General features: G+C 38.4%; 1 protein-coding gene across 1 annotated transcript in view; it reads left to right on the top strand.

The window, feature by feature from the left end:
* Positions 1-17,637, top strand: part of LOC126175208 (N-terminal kinase-like protein) — a 119,724-nt gene extending 102,087 nt beyond the window's left edge. Inside the window, exons 16-17 of the mRNA XM_049921832.1 lie at positions 3,050-3,131; positions 17,038-17,637. Of these exons, the coding sequence (XP_049777789.1) occupies positions 3,050-3,131; positions 17,038-17,168 (213 nt within the window). The 3' untranslated portion in view covers positions 17,169-17,637. The remainder of the gene's footprint in view (positions 1-3,049; positions 3,132-17,037) is intronic.
* The last annotated feature ends 597 nt before the right edge of the window (positions 17,638-18,234 follow it).

The raw sequence follows: 18,234 nt of genomic DNA, 5'->3' as shown, positions 1-18,234 counted from the left end.
GCAGCAGCACAAAAACAATCCGGACACCCGAGAACATTAATCGTGTGCGCGAAGCGTTGGGACGAAGTCCGCGAAAATCCGCGAGTCGGCACAGCGCAGAACTTGGTCTCAGCAATCGATCAGTAAGATGGATTTTGAAGAGTGACCTTCACTATCATCCATACAAAATTCAGGTAGTGCAAGCCCTTAAACGTAATGACTACAATAACTGTATACGCTTTTGCCAGTCAATGCTTAACGTTATTGAACGAAATGAAGAAAGAGTGCATAACTTATGGATGAGTGATGAAGCCCACTTTCATCTTAGTGGGTACGTAAATAAGCAAAACTTCAGATATTGGTCCTCAGATAACCCGCACGAACTTCATGAAAAACCTCTCCATTCTGAAAAAGTAACAGTCTGGTGCGCAATGTCATCTCGTGGAATCGTGGGGCCCTATTTTTTTGAAGATGAAGATGGCAACACAGTGACGGTAAACTCTGGACGTTATGCTGACATGTTGACCATTTTTGGTCTGCCTGGAATTGATCGACATGATCCAGATGCTGAAACACTCTTCCAGCAAGATGGTGCAACAAGCCATACTGCTAATGTCTCAATGGAATTGCTCAGACTTGCATTTCCACGACGTCTAATCAGCAGGAATGGCGATTTCCCCTGGCCTGCCCGTTCACCAGATCTGACGGCACCAGACTTTTTTCTTTGGTTCTACCTCAAGTGCAAAGTCTTCCAGGAAAATCCACCAAGAACAAAAGAAGACCTGAAGGAGCGAATTCGACAGGAAATTAACAACATTCCAGTACAGATGCTACGAAACGTCATGGGACAATTTCATCTCAGGCTTAGACAATGTGTGCAAAACCAAGGACGACACCTCACTGACACCATATTTAAAAAATGATTGTTTTTAAGTTAAATCTTTAATTTCCACTCTTGTACTTGAGATCCATGTTCAACTATTATGACTTTACATGTAAATAAATCTTTGGTGGTTTTACAAAATCGTGCCGTTTCACTGCCTCACCCTGTATTTTAGATAATGGCATTGATGGAAAATTGAGGATGGCATGCAATATGCAGATATGACTAGATGCCTGCACCAAACAGAAGGGTTGCTGGTCAGCAGAGATGCACCTAAAAAATTATCACTTGTTAAATGCGTAAAATTTTCAGAACAGGCTTGTTAGCAGTTACTTTAGAATTATTGATCTTTGAGTATGTTTTAAGAACTGTGACGTCATCTTCAGAGGTGATTGTTTGCTATTTTAATTCAAAAATAAACAATTGTCAAATGGTTAATTCATCGAAAATGGAAAACTGAATGACAAAAAGAGAAATGTACCAAGCTGTAGCTTCAGCGTCTTTCCCCACCCACATCAGTGTTATTTTATTAAGTTTAGTGTTTTTATTTAAACTGAATTTTTCAGGCCATTTTATTTACTTTGATATTAATTTCTTTATGTATGGGAATGCCGATATGCCACATCGAGTGAAAACCGTGCTTACATTTTCAAGTATACTTTCTTTTTAATTACATAGTATGATTGCAGTTTTTACTCAGCAAATTGACTGATAAATACTGTTTTTTAGATTCCTGAGTAAGCTATTCATAGTGCTGCTTAACACTTAATTCTATCTAGTATGAGTGTTTAACAATTTCAGCAGTAACTAGAAATGAATGATGGTGGTTTGAAATGTTCTCAGAATCACCACGAGAGGTCAGCACTAGTGCAATGAGTTGTTCACATGATATTCATTGGCCTGTAAACACATGCCACATCAGTGTTCTTGGAAGAGAGCTGTGACGGTGACGTGGCTCTGTTGTTGTTCCTGCATAGTGATTTGCAAAGATGGAAAAAATAGAGATTCGAGCAGTGATTGAGTACTTCCTAAAAAAAACAAAGGACATTCATGCTGATTTCCAGAATATACAAGGGGACTCTGCTCCTTCATATTCAGCTGTTGCCAAGTGGACAAATGAATTTAAATTTGGTTGGGAGAGTTTAGGTGATGATCCGCACAGTGGTCGGCCAAGATGTGTCACTACTCCGAAATCATTGCAAAAGTGCACAAAATGGTCATGGAGGATCACCGATTGAAAGTGCATGAAATTGCTCATGCTTGCCAGATGTTGTCTGAAAGGGTATATCACATTTTAACAGAAGAATTAGAAATGAAAAAGTTATCTGCAAGATGGGTGCCATGACTCTTCAAGCTGGATGAAAAACACATGAGAATCAACATATTGCAACAATGTTTGGCCCGTTTTATGAGAAACAAACAAGATTTTTTGTGCCAGTTTGTGACCACAGATGAAACTTGGGTGCACTACTATACCCCAGATACAAAACAACAATCGAAGTAGTGGAAACATGCTGATTCTCTACCACCAAAGAAAGCAAAGATGATTTCTTTCACGGGAAAGGTTATGGCACCAGTGTTTTGGGATGCAAGAGGGATTCTGTTTGTAGATTATCTCCCCACTGGGCATTGGAGAATACTGTGCTAACTGGACAAATCGCAACAAAAGATACTCGAAAAAAGGCCAGGTTTAACAAGGAAGAAAGTCATCTTCTATCAAGACAATGCGCACCCACGCATGTGCCGTCACCATGACAAAATTATATGACCTAAGATATGAATTGTTGCTACTCCCACTTTATTCACCTGATATGGCTCCATCAGACTTTCATCTCTTCCCAAAACTGAACATTTTTCTTGGTGGACGAAGATTCACTTCAGACGAAGAACTGAGTGGGAGTTGACAGAATTTTGCAGGCCTGGAGGAAACTCATTTTCAAGATGGGGTCAAGGACCAAGTGCATTAATGTACAAGGAGATTGCATTGACAATAAAAAAAAAGTTTCAGTGATGCAATTACCTTTTTTCTACTCCATTCAGAGAACTTTTCAAACCACCATATTATGAAAAAAATATAATAATGAGCTACTTTGTGTTACTTTTTCTGGTTCCATCCCTGAACATTCAATTACTGGTTTTATAACAACTATAAAATATACGTCTCTTAACATTTATTATTAATTATAGGATGAACCTCGAACTCCAGCAGCGAAAAGTCCTAGTGGATGGGAGGAAAATGAATGGGAGCCAATTGAAGAGACTGGAGGAGGTAATTCATTTTTCTTTTTTTCCCCCTTTTTTTTCCTCCCAATAGTATTTGTATGTTTATTCTTAATTTTACACACTCAAAGATTTCATGTTGATGAATATTTATTTCTTAAAAGAAATTCTATGACAATAGTGTTGTATCATATTTGGTTTGCTATAGGAGCAGATTGTAAAATATCTGTATTAATGTTATTATTATTATTATTATTATTATTATTATTATATATTTGCGAATGAGCCCATTAGGGCTACGCATAGTACCTATTGGTGTGCATTTGCCTTTCTTTGTGCCGATACTTCTTTCATTCTTTTGGTGTGGGCTTCTTTTCGTTCTTGAGACCACGTTGTTCCAGTCTTCTTCTTTGGTTTCTCCTCTTGGACAACTTGCCACTTGTGAATTTTGGATCTGAAGATTTCCCTGTTTTGGATATCCTCTTGTGTAATTCCTGCTAGTTTAAGATCTGTTTTGATTTCGTCAATCCATTTCATTGGGTTTGTTTTAGATTTACTCCTGTTTTTATAGAATTCAACTATATGATTTGTAAGTCTGTCCGGTTTCATTCTTTAGATGTGTCCCTAGAATCTTAATCTGCATTTTCTAATGTCACTGTGAATATTAGAGTGTTGTTTGATTTTTTTGTTTGCCTCTGAGCCAATACTGTTCATCTACAAGTTTTGGGCCTAAAATTTTTCTTATGATCTACCGTTCCTTTTTCTGATTGTTTTCTATGTCTGTTGTCCTGTTTAAAATTAGTGTGTCTGATACATATAACTATTCTAATTTCATGACAGTATTATAATGCCATAGTTTTGTGTGCTTGGAGACACTTTTCACACTTTTCATTTTTATTTTATTTTTTAGATATTTTGAGTGAGTCGATAAGTAGTGTCCATCTTTTGGCATCTGACTTTGTTGGCTTTCATTTCTATTCCATTTTCCTGAATCATTTCACAGAAATATTTAAATTGTGTGGCCTGAGCTCCCAGTTGGTGCACATCAACAGCGCAGAAAGATACGTATATAGCTTCTTTTCTGTGTTTACTTAATAGATTCTTACTTAAATTGCGTGTGAGTTTCATATAGGAGGTGTAATTTCAAGTTTTAGTTACTGTAATCGTAAATTCAGGCAGATTGTAGCGCAGTCGTTAGGCATTTGTACAGGTTAGTTCATACATTCTTTGCGTGTTTCCCGTGCATTATCTAGGCACAGACTTGTGTTTCAGTAACTGTTGTTCAACATCGATTAGAATGGACAGGGACTGTGATTGCTGTGTTCAGATGAGGGCTGAGTTGGCATCCCTTCGCTCACAGCTGCAGGCAGCGCTGACTTCAGTCGCGCAGCTTGAGGCTGTTGCCAGTGGGCACCACTGTGGGGAGCCGGACTTGGGTATCACGGTGATGTCAGCCTTGTCCCGTCTGTCCCCAGATCGGTCTGCCGCTGTGGTTGCCCCAGTTGCTGCCCGCAGTGGGGCTGAGACCTCGCCTGTGGTTGATTGAGAGGTCGTTCCAAGGCGTAGCAGGCAGCGAAAGACGTCACCGAAGGCTGATCAGAAAGCTTCCCAGGTGCGTCTGACAAATAGGTTTCAGGTACTGTCTGTGGCTGAGCCAGATGCAGCTGCCTGCCCTGTTTAAGAGGATGATTCTCAGCCTTCAAGGTCCGGGCAATCTCAGAGGGTGGGCTTATTGGTAGTTGGGAGCTCCAATGTTAGGCGCGTAATGGGGCCCCTTAGGGATATGGCGGCTAAGGAGGGGAAGAAATCCAGTGTGCACTCCATGTGCATTCCGGGTGGAGTCATTCCTGATGTGGAAAGGGTCCTTCCAGATGCCATGAAGAGCACAGGGTGCAGCCAGCTGCAGGTGGTGGCACATGTCGGCACTAATGACATGTGTCGCTTTGGATCTGAGGAAATTCTCTCTGGATTCCAGTGGCTATCTGATTTGGTGAAGGCTGCCGGTCTTGCTTAAGAGATAAAGGCAGAGCTCACCATCTGCAGCATCATTGACAGAACCAACTGCAGACCTTTCGTGCAGAGCCGGGTGGAGGGTCTGAATCAGAGGCTCAGACGATTTTGCAACCATGTTGGCTGCAGATTCCTTGACTTGTGCCATAGGGTGGTGGGGTTTCGGGTTCCGCCGAATAGGTAAGGAGTTCACTAGACTCAGCTGGTGGCTACACGGGTAGCGGAGGCTGTGTGGTGTGGACTGGGCGGTTTTTTAGGTTAGAAGGCCTCGGGAAAGTACGGGGTAGGCTGCAATCTCAAAGGGTGCATGGCAAATACAGGAAGTGCTTGGATCAAGGAACAGTCGGAATTGTAGTTGTAAATTGTTGTAGTTGTGCTAGGAAAGTCCCTGAGCTTCAAGCACTAATAGAAAGAACAGAAGCTGAAATCGTTATAGGTAAAGAAAGCTGGCTAAAGCCTGAAATAAGTTCTGCAGAAATTTTTACGAAGTCTCAGACGGTGTTCAGGAAAGATAGATTAGGCAGAATTGGTGGTGGAGTGTTTGTGTCTATCAGTAGTGGTTTATCTTGTAGTGAAGTCGAAGTAGATACTCCACGCAAATTGGTACTTAACAGCCGAACAAAGTTAATAATTGGCTCCTTCTACCGACCTCCAGACTCTGATGATATAGTTGCTGAACAGTTCAGAGAAAATTTGAGTCTCGTAACAAATAAATACCCCACTCATACGGTTATAGTTTGTGGGGACTTCAACCTTCCCTCGATATGTTGGCAAAAATACTTGTTCACAATTGGTGGTAGGCAGAAAACATCTTCCGAGATTGTCCTAAATGCTTTCTCCGAAAATTATTTCGAGCAGTTAGTCCACGAACCCATGCAAATTGTAAATGGTTGCGAAAACACACTTGACCTCTTAGCCACAAACAATCCAGAGCTAATAGAGAGCATCATGACTGATACAGGGATTAGTGATCACAAGGTCATTGTAGCTAGGCTCAATACCATTTCTTCCAAATCCACCAGAAACAAACGCAAAATAATTTTATTTAAAAAAGTGGATAAAGTGTCACTAGAAGCCTTCCTAAGAGACAATCTCAATTCCTTCCGAACTGACTATGCAAAAGTAGACGAGATGCGGCTCAAATTCGAAGATATAGTAGCAACAGCAATTGAGAGATTCATACCTCATAAACTGGTAAGAGATGGAACTCATCCCCCTTGGTACACAAAACAGGTCCAAACACTGTTGCAGAGGCAACGGAAAAAGCATGCAAAGTTCAGAAGAACTCGAAATCCCGAAGATCGGCTAAAATTTACAGACGCACGAAATTTGGCACAGACTTCAATGCGAGATGCCTTTAATAGGTTCCACAATGAAACATTGTCTCGAAATTTGGTAGAAAATCCAAAGAAATTCTCGTCGTATGTAAAGTACACAAGCAGCAAGACGCAGTCGGTACCTTCGCTGCGCAGTGCCGATGGCACTGTTACCGACGACTGTGCCGCTAAAGCAGAGTTACTGAATGCAGTTTTCCGAAATTCCTTCACCAGGGAAGATGAATGGAATATTCCAGAATTTGAAACACAAACAGCTGCTAGCATGAGTTTCTTAGAAGTAGATACCTTAGGGGTTCCAAAGCAACTCAAATAGCTTGATACGGGCAAGTCTTCAGGTCCAGATTGTATACCAATTAGGTTCCTTTCAGATCACGCTGATACAGTAGCTCCCTACTTAGCAATCATATACAACCGCTCGCTCACCGATAGATCTGTACCTACAGATTGGAAAATTGCCCAGGTCGCACCAGTGTTTAACAAGGGTAGTAGGAGTAATCCATCGAACTACAGACCTCTATCATTGACGTCGGTTTGCAGTAGGGTTTTGGAGCGTATACTGTATTCAAACATTATGAATCACCTTGAAGGGAACGATCGATTGATACGTAATCAGCATGGTTTCAGAAAACATCGTTCTTGTGCAACGCAGCTAGCTCTTTATTCGCACGAAGTAATGCTTCTATGGACAGGGGATCTCAAGTTGATTCCGTATTTATAGATTTCCAGAAAGCTTTTGACACCGTTCCTCACAAGCGACTTCTAATCAAGCTGCAGGCCTATGGGGTATCGTCTCAGTTGTGCGACTGGATTCGTGATTTCCTGTCAGGAAGGTCGCAGTTCGTTGTAATAGACGGCAAATCATCGAGTAAAACTGAAGTGATATCAGGTGTTCACCAGGGAAGCGTCCTGGGACCTGCTGTTCCTGATCTATATAAATGACCTGGGTGACAATCTGAGCAGTTTTTCGTAGATTATGCTGTAATTTACCGTGTAGTAATGTCATCCGAAGACAAGTATCAGTTGCAAAGCGATTTAGAAAAGAATGCTGTATGGTGTGGCAGGTGGCAGTTGACGCTAAATAACGAAAAGTGTGAGGTGATCCACATGAGTTCCAAAAGAAATCTGTTGGAATTTGATTACTCAATAAATAGTACAGTTCTCAAGGCTGTCAATTCAACTAAGTACCTGGGTGTTAAAATTACGAACAACTTTAGTTGGAAAGACCACATAGATAATATTGTGGGGAAGGCGAGCCAAAGGTTGTGTTTCATTGGCAGGACACTTAGAAGATGCAACAAGTCCACTAAAGAGACAGCTTCGCATGTTGTTTCTTTCAAAGTCTTTCTCGATTTCAAATAGCTGGTACTTTTCAAATTTCCTTTTGGGGTTTCTGATTAATTGGACTGTCTCTTTCCTCACTGCCAAGAATGTTTTGTAATTCTTCTCAGTCTTTCTGCTGTTCCAATTACTGTATGCTTTCTGTTGAGATTGGATTGCTTGTTCACATTCTTCATTCCACCAAGGGTGTTTTTTCATTTTTGCAAAGGTATCAATGTTCGTGCGGGTTCAATTAGTTTGCTTCCGAGTTGCTTCCAATTGTTGGAGGGCTTTCTCTCTAATTCTTCAGTGAAATATGGTTGGATCCAGCTAGTGTCAAATTTTGAGATTAGTGGCTTCCTTTTTGTGAACCTCTGAGGTTTTAACTGTAGTTTGATTCTCGTTACGTAATGATCTGTGTCTACATTTTCACCCTTACTTATTTGGATATTCATGATTTCTCTTTGGTGTGGACAGGAAATTGCTACATGGTCAATTTAGAATTCACCAATGAGTGAGTTGGGTGATCTCCATGTCATTTCTTTTGATGGTTTCTTCTTGAAATACATTAACATGATTTTAAGGTTGAATATCCTGCAGAATTCGATCAACCCCCATTCATTTTGATAAGTCCACTTATGTGCTGGAAGTTTCCTGTTGTTTTCCTGTATTTTCTTTCTTTGCCTAGCTGCACATTGAAATCGCCTAGTAAGATTTTGACATGGTTTTGTGGAATTGTGGGTACTATTTCTTCTAGTGTTTCCCACGATTTGTCTACCTTTGCACGATCTGTTATATTGTCATCATTGATAGGCATGTGTGCATTGATCAGTATGTATGTTTTGTTTGCACACTTTAGGGTGATTGCTATTAGTCTATTATTTACAGGCTTCACATGAGTTACCGATACGAGTATGCTCTTTTTGACTGCCAAAGCAACTGCTAAATGTGGTGTATTTTTGAGAATCCGTTTTCGGTTTTGCTGTTAAAAAGTCTATAGTTCCCGAAATCCATTATGTTTTTGTCAGTCACTCTTGTTTCTTGGAGTGCCATTATTTTGAATTTTTGTTCGTTAAGGATTTTCTCTAGTTAATACAACTTCCCTACCCGCAAGAGAGAATTTATATTTAATGTTCCAAAACATGTTTTGGTATATGGGTGAAGTTGGCCAGAGGTCTCTGACTCCCTCTTTATGCACGTGAAAGCCAGACTCCCTAGAATCCGATACTCTGGTTGTGCTGTTGATGGCAGCAGTGGAATGGTTACCACCTGGAGTACAAACTTCTTTCCTGTCACACCTCGTACTACTTGATCATCTCAAGTTTTGGGCCGTAGTCCAGTTTCTTAGGTCTGGAGTGGATAGTTCCAGAACATACATTTCCAGCCGCACTTCTGGTGATCAGACACTGACCACTTTGCCACTTTCTACAAGTCATACGCAGAGTGGATTTAAGTCAGTTCATCCGCCCTCTATGCCATTGGGGGTTTCCCCTCTTCTGCCTTCGAGACAGTTGTCCATTTTCCTCCTTCCCTCAGTTGATCTGCAGGTGCTTATTTAGCTATGCCTTATTCACACCTGTCCTGCATATCTACAGGAATTCCCTTATAAGACATTATTGTTATTGTTTCTTTACTTTCTCAGACGTTAAGTCTGGTTAAAAATGGAAAGTGATGCGGACCTTGATCAAGCGTCACTTCCTTTTAACTGTACGGTATATGTTACATTGCATTTAGGAACTTTCGGGTAATTGAACATGTATCAATAATTACAGATTTCTGTAGTTGTATATATAAGTTTGGATGTAGCTGTATTGCGTTGATGTACTGGTGGATATTGTGTGGTATGACTCCTGTAGTTGATAGTATAATTGGTATAATGTCAACTTTATCCTGATGCAAACTTGTCCTTGACTTTCTCAGCCAGTTGGATGAATTTTTCAATTTTTTCTCCTGTTATCTTCTGTATATTTGTTGTATTGGGTATGGATATTTCGATTAGTTGTGTTAATTTCTTCTTTTTATTGGTTAGTATGATGTCAGGTTTTTTATGTGGTGTTGTTTTATCTGTTATAATGGTTCTGTTCCAGTATAATTTGTATTCATCATTCTCCAGTACATTTTGTGGTGCATACTTGTATGTCGGAACGTGTTGGTTTATTAGTTTATGTTGTATAGCAAATTGTTGTTGTATTATTTTTGCTACATTGTCATGTCTTCTGGTGTATTCTGTATTTGCTAGTATTGTACATCTGCTTGTGATGTGATCTACTGTTTCTATTTGTTGTTTGCAAAGTCTGCATGTATCTGTTGTGGTATTGGGATCTTTAATAATATGCTTGCTGTAATATCTGGTGTTTATTGTTTATCCTGGATTGCAACCATGAGTCCTTCTGTCTCACTGTATATATTGCCTTTGCTTAGCCATGTGTTGGATGCATCTTGATCGATGTGTGGCTGTGTTAGATGACACGGGTGCTTGCCATGTAGTGTTTTCTTTTTCCAATTTACTTTTTTCTTATCTGTTGATATTATGTGATCTAAAGGGTTGTAGAAGTGGTTATGAAATTGCAGTGGTGTAGCCGATGTATTTATATGAGTGATTGCTTTGTGTATTTTGCTAGTTTCTGCTCATTCTATAAAGAATTTTCTTAAATTGTCTACCTGTCCATAATGTAGGTTTTTTATGTCGATAAATCCCCTTCCTCCTTCCTTTCTGCTTAACGTGAATCTATCTGTTGCTGAATGTATGTGACGTATTCTATATTTGTGGCATTGTGATTGAGTAAGTGTATTGAGTGCTTCTAGGTCTGTGTTACTACATTTCACTAATCCAAATGAGTAGGTCAATATTGGTATAGCGTAAGTATTTATAGCTTTTGTCTTGTTTCTTGCTGTCAGTTCTGTTTTCAGTATTTTTGTTAGTATTTATCTATATTTTTCTTTTAGTTCTTCTTTAATACTGGTATTATCTATTCGTATTTTTTGTCTGTATCCTAGATATTTATAGGCATCTGTTTTTTCCATTGCTTCTATGCAGTCGCTGTGGTTATCCAATATGTAATCTTCTTGTTTAGTGTGTTTTCCCTTGACTATGCTATTTTTCTTACATTTGTCTGTTCCAAAAGCCATATTTATATCATTGCGGAATACTTCTGTTATCTTTAGTAATTGGTTGAGTTGTTGATTTGTTGCTACCAGTAGTTTCAGATCATCTATGTATAGCAAATGTGTGATTTTGTGTTGGTATGTTCCAGTAATATTATATACATAATTTGTATTATTTAGCATGTTGGGTAGTGGGTTCAGAGCAAGGCAGAACCAGAAAGGACTTAATGAGTCTCCTTGGTATATTCCACGCTTAATCTGTATTGGCTGTGATGTGATATTATTTGAACGTGTTTGGATATTAAGTGTGGTTTTCCAATTTTCATTACTATGTTTAGGAACTGTATCAATTTAGGATCTACTTTGTATATTTCCAATATTTGTAGTAACCATGGGTGGGGTACACTATCAAAAGCTTTTTGGTAATCAATGTATGCGTAGTGTAGTGACCTTTGTTTAGTTTTAGCTTGATATGTCACCTCTGCATCTATTATCAGTTGCTCTTTACATCCTCGTGCTCCTTTGCAACAGCCTTTTTGTTCTTCACTTATAATTTTGTTCTGTGTTGTATGTGTCATTAATTTCTGTGTAATGACTGAAGTTAATATTTTGTATATTGTTGGTAGGCATGTTATGGGGCGATATTTAGCTGGGTTTGCTGTGTCTGTTTGGTCTTTAGGTTTCAGATAAGTTATTCCATGTGTGAGTGTATCAGGGAATGCGTATGGGTCTGCAATGTAACTGTTAAATAATTTAGTTAGATGTGAATGTGTTGAGGTGAACTTCTTTTGCCAGAAATTTGCTAGTTTATCTTTCCCAGGGGCTTTCCAATTGTGCGTAGAATTAATTGCTCGGGTGACTTCGTGTTGCAAAATTATCACTTCAGGCATTTGTGGTATCATCTTGTATGTGTCTTGTTCTGCTTGTGCATGCCTGTTATGTTGTACCGGGTTTGACCATATGTTGCTCCAGAAGTGTTCCATGTCTGTTATGTTTGGTGGATTGTCTATTTTAATGTGTGTTACGTATTGTCTGGTAAAATTTTTTTTTGGCTTGTGTTGAATGTTTGGTTTTGTTTCCTTCTATTTTCACTTTTTTTGTATCTCCTAAGTCATTTGGCCAATGCTTGTAATTTCTGCTTCTTTTCATCTAATTGCTCTATCGCTTCTTGTTGTGAGATTTTGCCCAACTTTTTTCGTTTTTTGTCTGATATTTCGTTTCTTATAAATTGTGTTAGCTATCCAATGTCTTTTCTTAGTTTTTCTATTCTGATCTGTAGCCTGTGTTGCCATGCTGGTTTTGTGGGTTTCTTCTGTGTGTTGGTTGGTTCTGATCTCTGCCTAGTGTGTATATTTAGTGTAGTGAGTGCTCGTATATAAACCAGTAGTTGTAACTCTTCCATAGTTGTGTTTTCATTTATTTTGTTGTGTATGATTGCGTTGATGGTTGTTATTGTTGTTTCGACTTGTGGGTTATTTGGTGGTCTATGTAAGAATGGTCTAATGTCTGTATTTGTGTCTTTGTATTCTATATATGTCAGCTGAAATTTTTCTTCTATATCTAACATGTCTGTTACTTCGTGTTCTATTTGTGCCTGTTCTGATTTTGTTTTCCTCTGATTGTTTAATTGATGCGTGTTGTTCTTTGTTTGTTATCTCTGGGATGTTTGAGTCCATTACTGTATTTTCTTCTTCTGATTGCACATTATTTTGTTCCAGTATTTGTTGTACTTGTTGTTTGATGTTTTCTAATTCTGACTGGGGTATCCTGTTATTTTTTATTATTACACGGATCTGATCAGCTAGTCGTTGTTCTGTTAAAAATTTTAATTCTGGATATCTGGTAATAAATGTTGTGTATACTTGTGATCTGTACCCAGTTGTGTTGGTTCCTAAGTTTGTTGCTTGGTAATAACAGAACATGAGGTGTCCTTTAACTTCATCTGACCATCTCATCCTCTGTCTTTGTTTTCCTTCTAGAGTGGTTGCAGGAAGCATATCCTGCAAAACACCTCTATTTGGATTTAAATCATTTTCCATGTGGCTAGCAGTGTCGTTACCATTGTGGACGGGCATAGGGTTCAAGCGTCGTCCCCTACCATGACAGCACTTGTCCGAGGCTTCATTAGTTCTGTCCTGAACCAACTAATCATACTAAAAGGGGGGTTAGCCCTATTAGTGGTTTGTTATTATTATTACTACTTTCTTTTCTCAGACATTATGTCTGGTCAAAAATGGAAAGTGACGCAGACCTCGATCAAGCGTGACTTCCTTTTAACTGTACTGTATATGTTATATTGCATTTAGGAACTTTCGGGTGATTGAACATGTGTCAGTAATTACGGATTTCTGTAGTTGTATATATAAGTTTGGATGTAGCTGTATTGCATTGATGTACTGGTGGATATTGTGTGGTATGACTCCTGTAGTTGATAGTATAATTGGCATAATGTCAACTTTATCCTGATGCCACATGTCCTTGACTTCCTCAGCCAGTTGGATGTATTTTTCAATTTTTTCTCCTGTTTTCTTTTGTATATTTGTTGTATTGGGTATGGATATTTCGATTAGTTGTGTTAATTTCTTCTTTTTATTGGTGAATATGATGTCAGGTTTGTTATGTGGTGTTGTTTTATCTGTTATAATGGTTTTGTTCCAGTATAATTTGTATTCATCATTCTCCAGTACATTTTATGGTGCATACTTGTATGTGGGAATGTGTTGTTTTATAAGTTTATGTTGTAAGGCAAGCTGTTGATGTATTATTTTTGCTACATTGTCATGTCTTCTGGGGTATTCTGTATTTGCTAGTATTGTACATCTGCTTGTGATGTGATCTACTGTTTCTATTTGTTGTTTGCAAAGTCTGCATTTATCTGTTGTGGTATTGGGATATTTAATAATATGCTTGCTGTAATATCTGGTGTTTATTGTTTGATCCTGGATTGCAATCATGAATCCTTCCGTCTCACTGTATATATTGCCTTTTCTTAGCCATGTGTTGGATGCATCTTGATCGATGTGTGGCTGTGTTAGATGATACAGGTGCTTGCCATGTAGTGTTTTCTTTTTCCAATTTACTTTCTTCGTATCTGTTGATGTTATGTGATCTAGAGGGTTGTAGAAGTGGTTATGAAATTGCAGTGGTGTAGCCGATGTATTTATATGAGTGATTGCTTTGTGTATTTTGCTAGTTTCTGCTCGTTCTAGAAAGAATTTTCTGAAATTGTCTACCTGTCCATAATGTAGGTTTTTTATGTCGATAAATCCCCTTCCTCCTTCGTTTCTGCTTAATGTGAATCTTTCTGTTGCTGAATAATAATAATAATAATAATAATTATTATTATTATTATTATTATTATTATTATTATTATCATCTTTCCGTTCTCAGATGTGATTTCTGGTTATTATTATTATTATTATTATTATTATTATTGTCATCGTTATTGTCGTTATCATTGTCAGTATATTCAGTTGGTAGGTGGAAATAACTACTATCCATTTGTTTGAACCATTTAGTGCATGTAATCCCATTTTGATATCTGCATACTTTTAAGATATTGGATGTTTTTATGTGCACCCTTAATTTGATACATTAAATATCCGGTTCACAGAATAACATTTTGAGGTAAACTCAAAGAGCATGAAATAACAGAAATAATTTTCTTTTTCACTGACTAAAGGAAAAAATCAAAAGATGTAAAAAGTAGGAAATACGACAAATAAGGATAAAGTGCTGAATATTTCAGATGAAGTGGAAAGTAACCAGATATAGGGTGTAGGGAGCAGAAATATGTGTGAATGTTAGAGTGAGGACAATGATGAGTTTGAGAACACTCAGTAAGAACGAAGAAAGAGATTCGAGCGCGCATGGAGGCTTTCCGGTAGTCGTTCTTCCCATGAACCATACGCGACTGGAACAGGAAAGGGAGGTACTGACAGTGGCACATAAAGTGTCCTCTGCCACACACCGTTGGGTGACTTGCGGAGTATAACTGTAGATGTAGAAAGGTACACTATGCAAGAATAGGGTGACTGGGAGACAATTATAACAGCTGGACACAGGCAAGACAGTGAGCTATTCTCTCAGTAGTCTGGCACAATGTAGCAGTATTAGATCACAGTTTACAGGTGGTCTCTCATGCACTAGGTTCAAAAGTACAATGATATGAAATTATTTAACAGTGTTTTGGACCCTCTACAACAAAGCATGTCATTCAGAAATATTGTAGTTTCCATTAGTACTAAAAGTTTTTGTTGCTACACATGTCACATTCTTTCAGAAGTAGAGTTAATTAACATCCAGAAGTTCAAATATTTAATGTCAAATGCACTTCCATTTTGCTCTAAGATCTGTATGTCACTGGTGAGCTTATTATGAATCTAATTTGTGTTGATTCAGGTATAAATCTTTTTGTGATGAAACTACAAGAGATAGATAGAGAGAGAGAGAGAGAGAGAGAGAGAGAGAGAGAGAGAGAGAGACATGTATGTTGACAGCAATAACCAAGGATGGCGAGAAAAAGAGCGGAATGAAGATACAGTATTACCTGGGAAACCCTCATGTGTACAGAACAGCAAGGATGGGCAAGTTTGGAAGGAGGTGGGGATAAGAGGTTGGGAAAGAACATACACATGTACTGCAACATGCTTTGAAACTGCAGAGCCATAAAGGTTTGGTGGAAAGACAGAGTATGCAGATGACCTGAATGATGAAATGGACTGCACTAGTTTTAGTTGTTGTAGTACACAGGAATACACAGTGTGCCTGCTGTATGTTTGTGATATTAACTTTGTTTCTTTACAGTGTCATAATTATTCTTATGTGGATCGTTAAACTGTTTCTGTCTTTCTTCTCCTCCTCCTCCTCCTCCTCCCCCCCCCCCTCTCTCTCTCTCTCTCTCTCTCTCTCTCTCTCTCTCTCTCTCTCTCTCTCTCTCTCGTCCTTTTTTTTTTTTTTTTTGGTGGGGGGGGGGGGGGCTTCTTAGGGTGGCTTTAGGGTGAAGCATTGGATCATTAAAGTAAGAACAGTTATTTCATCTCCTCTGTCATCATTTGGCATATGTAACAATGGTGTTGTATAAACTTGTGTATTGTTTTTCATAGTTCAAATCTGTAGAAGATAAAGACATGTATAATTCTGCAGCTTCTACTATCTTTCCACTGTAAAACACCTCCAGACAACTTTCAGAGTAATAAGTGTGTCTCAGAATGGATCCTGTATGATTTTCAGGGGAATCTTGTATCATTCTCCATGCACAATACTCACAAGTTCAGGTAATGTTGATGGAGGTATGCAGTGATCACATGCCCTTCTCTCCAAAGTCAACCATGAATGCTCAATAAAATTTAATCTGGTGACTGTGGTGGCCAAGGGGAATGTGACACTTCATCTTCGGGCTCTCAACACCTGTCCTGTATGATCCCAGTTGTGTGGACGGGAGCCCATTGGGAAACAAACATTGCATCAGGGAGTGGACCTGCTCAGCCAAACTGGTCACAAAATCCTTAGCAGTAATGCAACCTTAAAGAGTAATCAAGGGGCCCATGGAATACCACAATATGAGTGCCCAAATTGTCACTGAACTCATGCCATTTTTCGCTCTTGGGACATAAACTCTGCCAGAAGTTGAGAATAAGTCAACCAAGACTCATATGACAAAATAGATATAAATCTTCCATATGATTCCTTTTAAAAGACCAAACACTTTGGCTATCGTAGCACCCACCACATGAGCGCCAAAATTTGCTGACATTGAATTCGCTTAATTCTGACATAATGCACTCACAGCTACACTGAACACGGTTCTGACCATGACTGACACTTGCAAAGTATTGACGATGTTGCACAGATCAAATAAAACAACATAAACTGCAGGTTTGGCTATCATGTGCATTTGTATTCAAGCAAGCATTTCTCATGGTGTTTCCCCGTTTCTCAAATACCTCTATCAGCTGGTGAATGGCTTCCTGTCATTTTTTTTCCATCCTATAATTTCCATTTCCATATTAAAATCATTACTTAGTGTACAATAAAACATAATTATTTTTAATAAGACTGCATCTTCAGTTTTAGAAAGTTTGTTATTATTGGAGAATAGCTGCCTCCATCCTTCCTTTTTTAAAATAACTCATGTTTACTATAATGGGCAGTGTTGTGGTAACATGTCAAAAAATGATGTTTCAGCATCTAGCAAACTTGAAGAGGCTCGCAAGAAACGTGAAGAGAGAAAACTTCAGAGACAAAAGGAATTGGAGGCTCGGAGGGCAACGAGGGTTAGCGGTGGCCCCATGAAGCTTGGAGCAAAAAAAATTTAACTTCTTTCTCACATTTTTTGTTATTGCATTATGAGGCCATTAGTGCCCTACAAATAGTGTGAAGAGACATTTATGACTTTTATACAAACTTTGTATATGTTCTTACCAAAGGTATCTTGTACTTATAGGGTTTAAAAGTGCACGTTTCTCTGTTCATTCCTGCCATCTGCCATTTATAATGTGCATGTAATGTGCATATTTCATGAATAGAGAAATGATTTGATATCATTTTTTTAATCTTATCATATTGTATTCAGAGATGTATTTTATAAAAAGTAAAATTATTATCTTAAAGTAAGTTATTTCTATTCAGCACAGTTTATGCCGTGCTAATTTTTTGTGAAAATGTAATCTCTTACTATCTCTCTTCCCATTTCATTTTTCTGTGAAAACGGCACTCTTTGAAAAGTTTTACATGTAGGCATAAAGTACATTCCTGTATTTATATCTATCTTTTCTATTCTTGAAGTGCACTGTTTTAACTGCTTATGTGATTTCAAGTAAAAGTTTTGCTGAAAATTAAACTTTTGCAAAAATTTATGAGTAAAAGCTGATGGAATTACTATAGTATTCTGTATGCACAATGGAAGTACATGCCATTGTTTCCAAGGATTACTAAGTATTGCCCCATCAACTTTTACACTCCATTAAGGCGATAGTTGCCATGTTGACTACATGTACATTGAAGAGAGACCTTCAGTCTGTACCATTGCAGTCTTGCACTCCAAGCATGCCATCGCTTTAACTTATCTGATATTGCTGGTCAAAGCAATTTAGAGATCACTCATTATACAAGGATTCCTAGCTCACTCTCTCACAGAAGACCATATAGTTAAAGTATTATGCAGAACTTATTTATTTGTACCAATACATGATGTACTATAGCAAAGAAACATTCACCACAACCTACACATCTGCATCTCCATCTATACTTTCCAAGCCTCATTATAGTGTGTGTAAAGGAGTGCACGTCATGTACCACTGTTCCTGCCCCCTTCTCTCCCTCTCCAGTCAATTTCATATTCCACTCACTAATTGTGTCGGGGAAAACGATTATCAGTAAGCT

This window comes from Schistocerca cancellata, chromosome 1 (genome assembly GCF_023864275.1).
Source record: "Schistocerca cancellata isolate TAMUIC-IGC-003103 chromosome 1, iqSchCanc2.1, whole genome shotgun sequence".
Lineage (NCBI taxonomy): Eukaryota > Metazoa > Arthropoda > Insecta > Orthoptera > Acrididae > Schistocerca > Schistocerca cancellata.
Note: the sequence above shows the minus strand (reverse complement) of the source record. Positions and strands in the feature narration are given on the sequence as shown.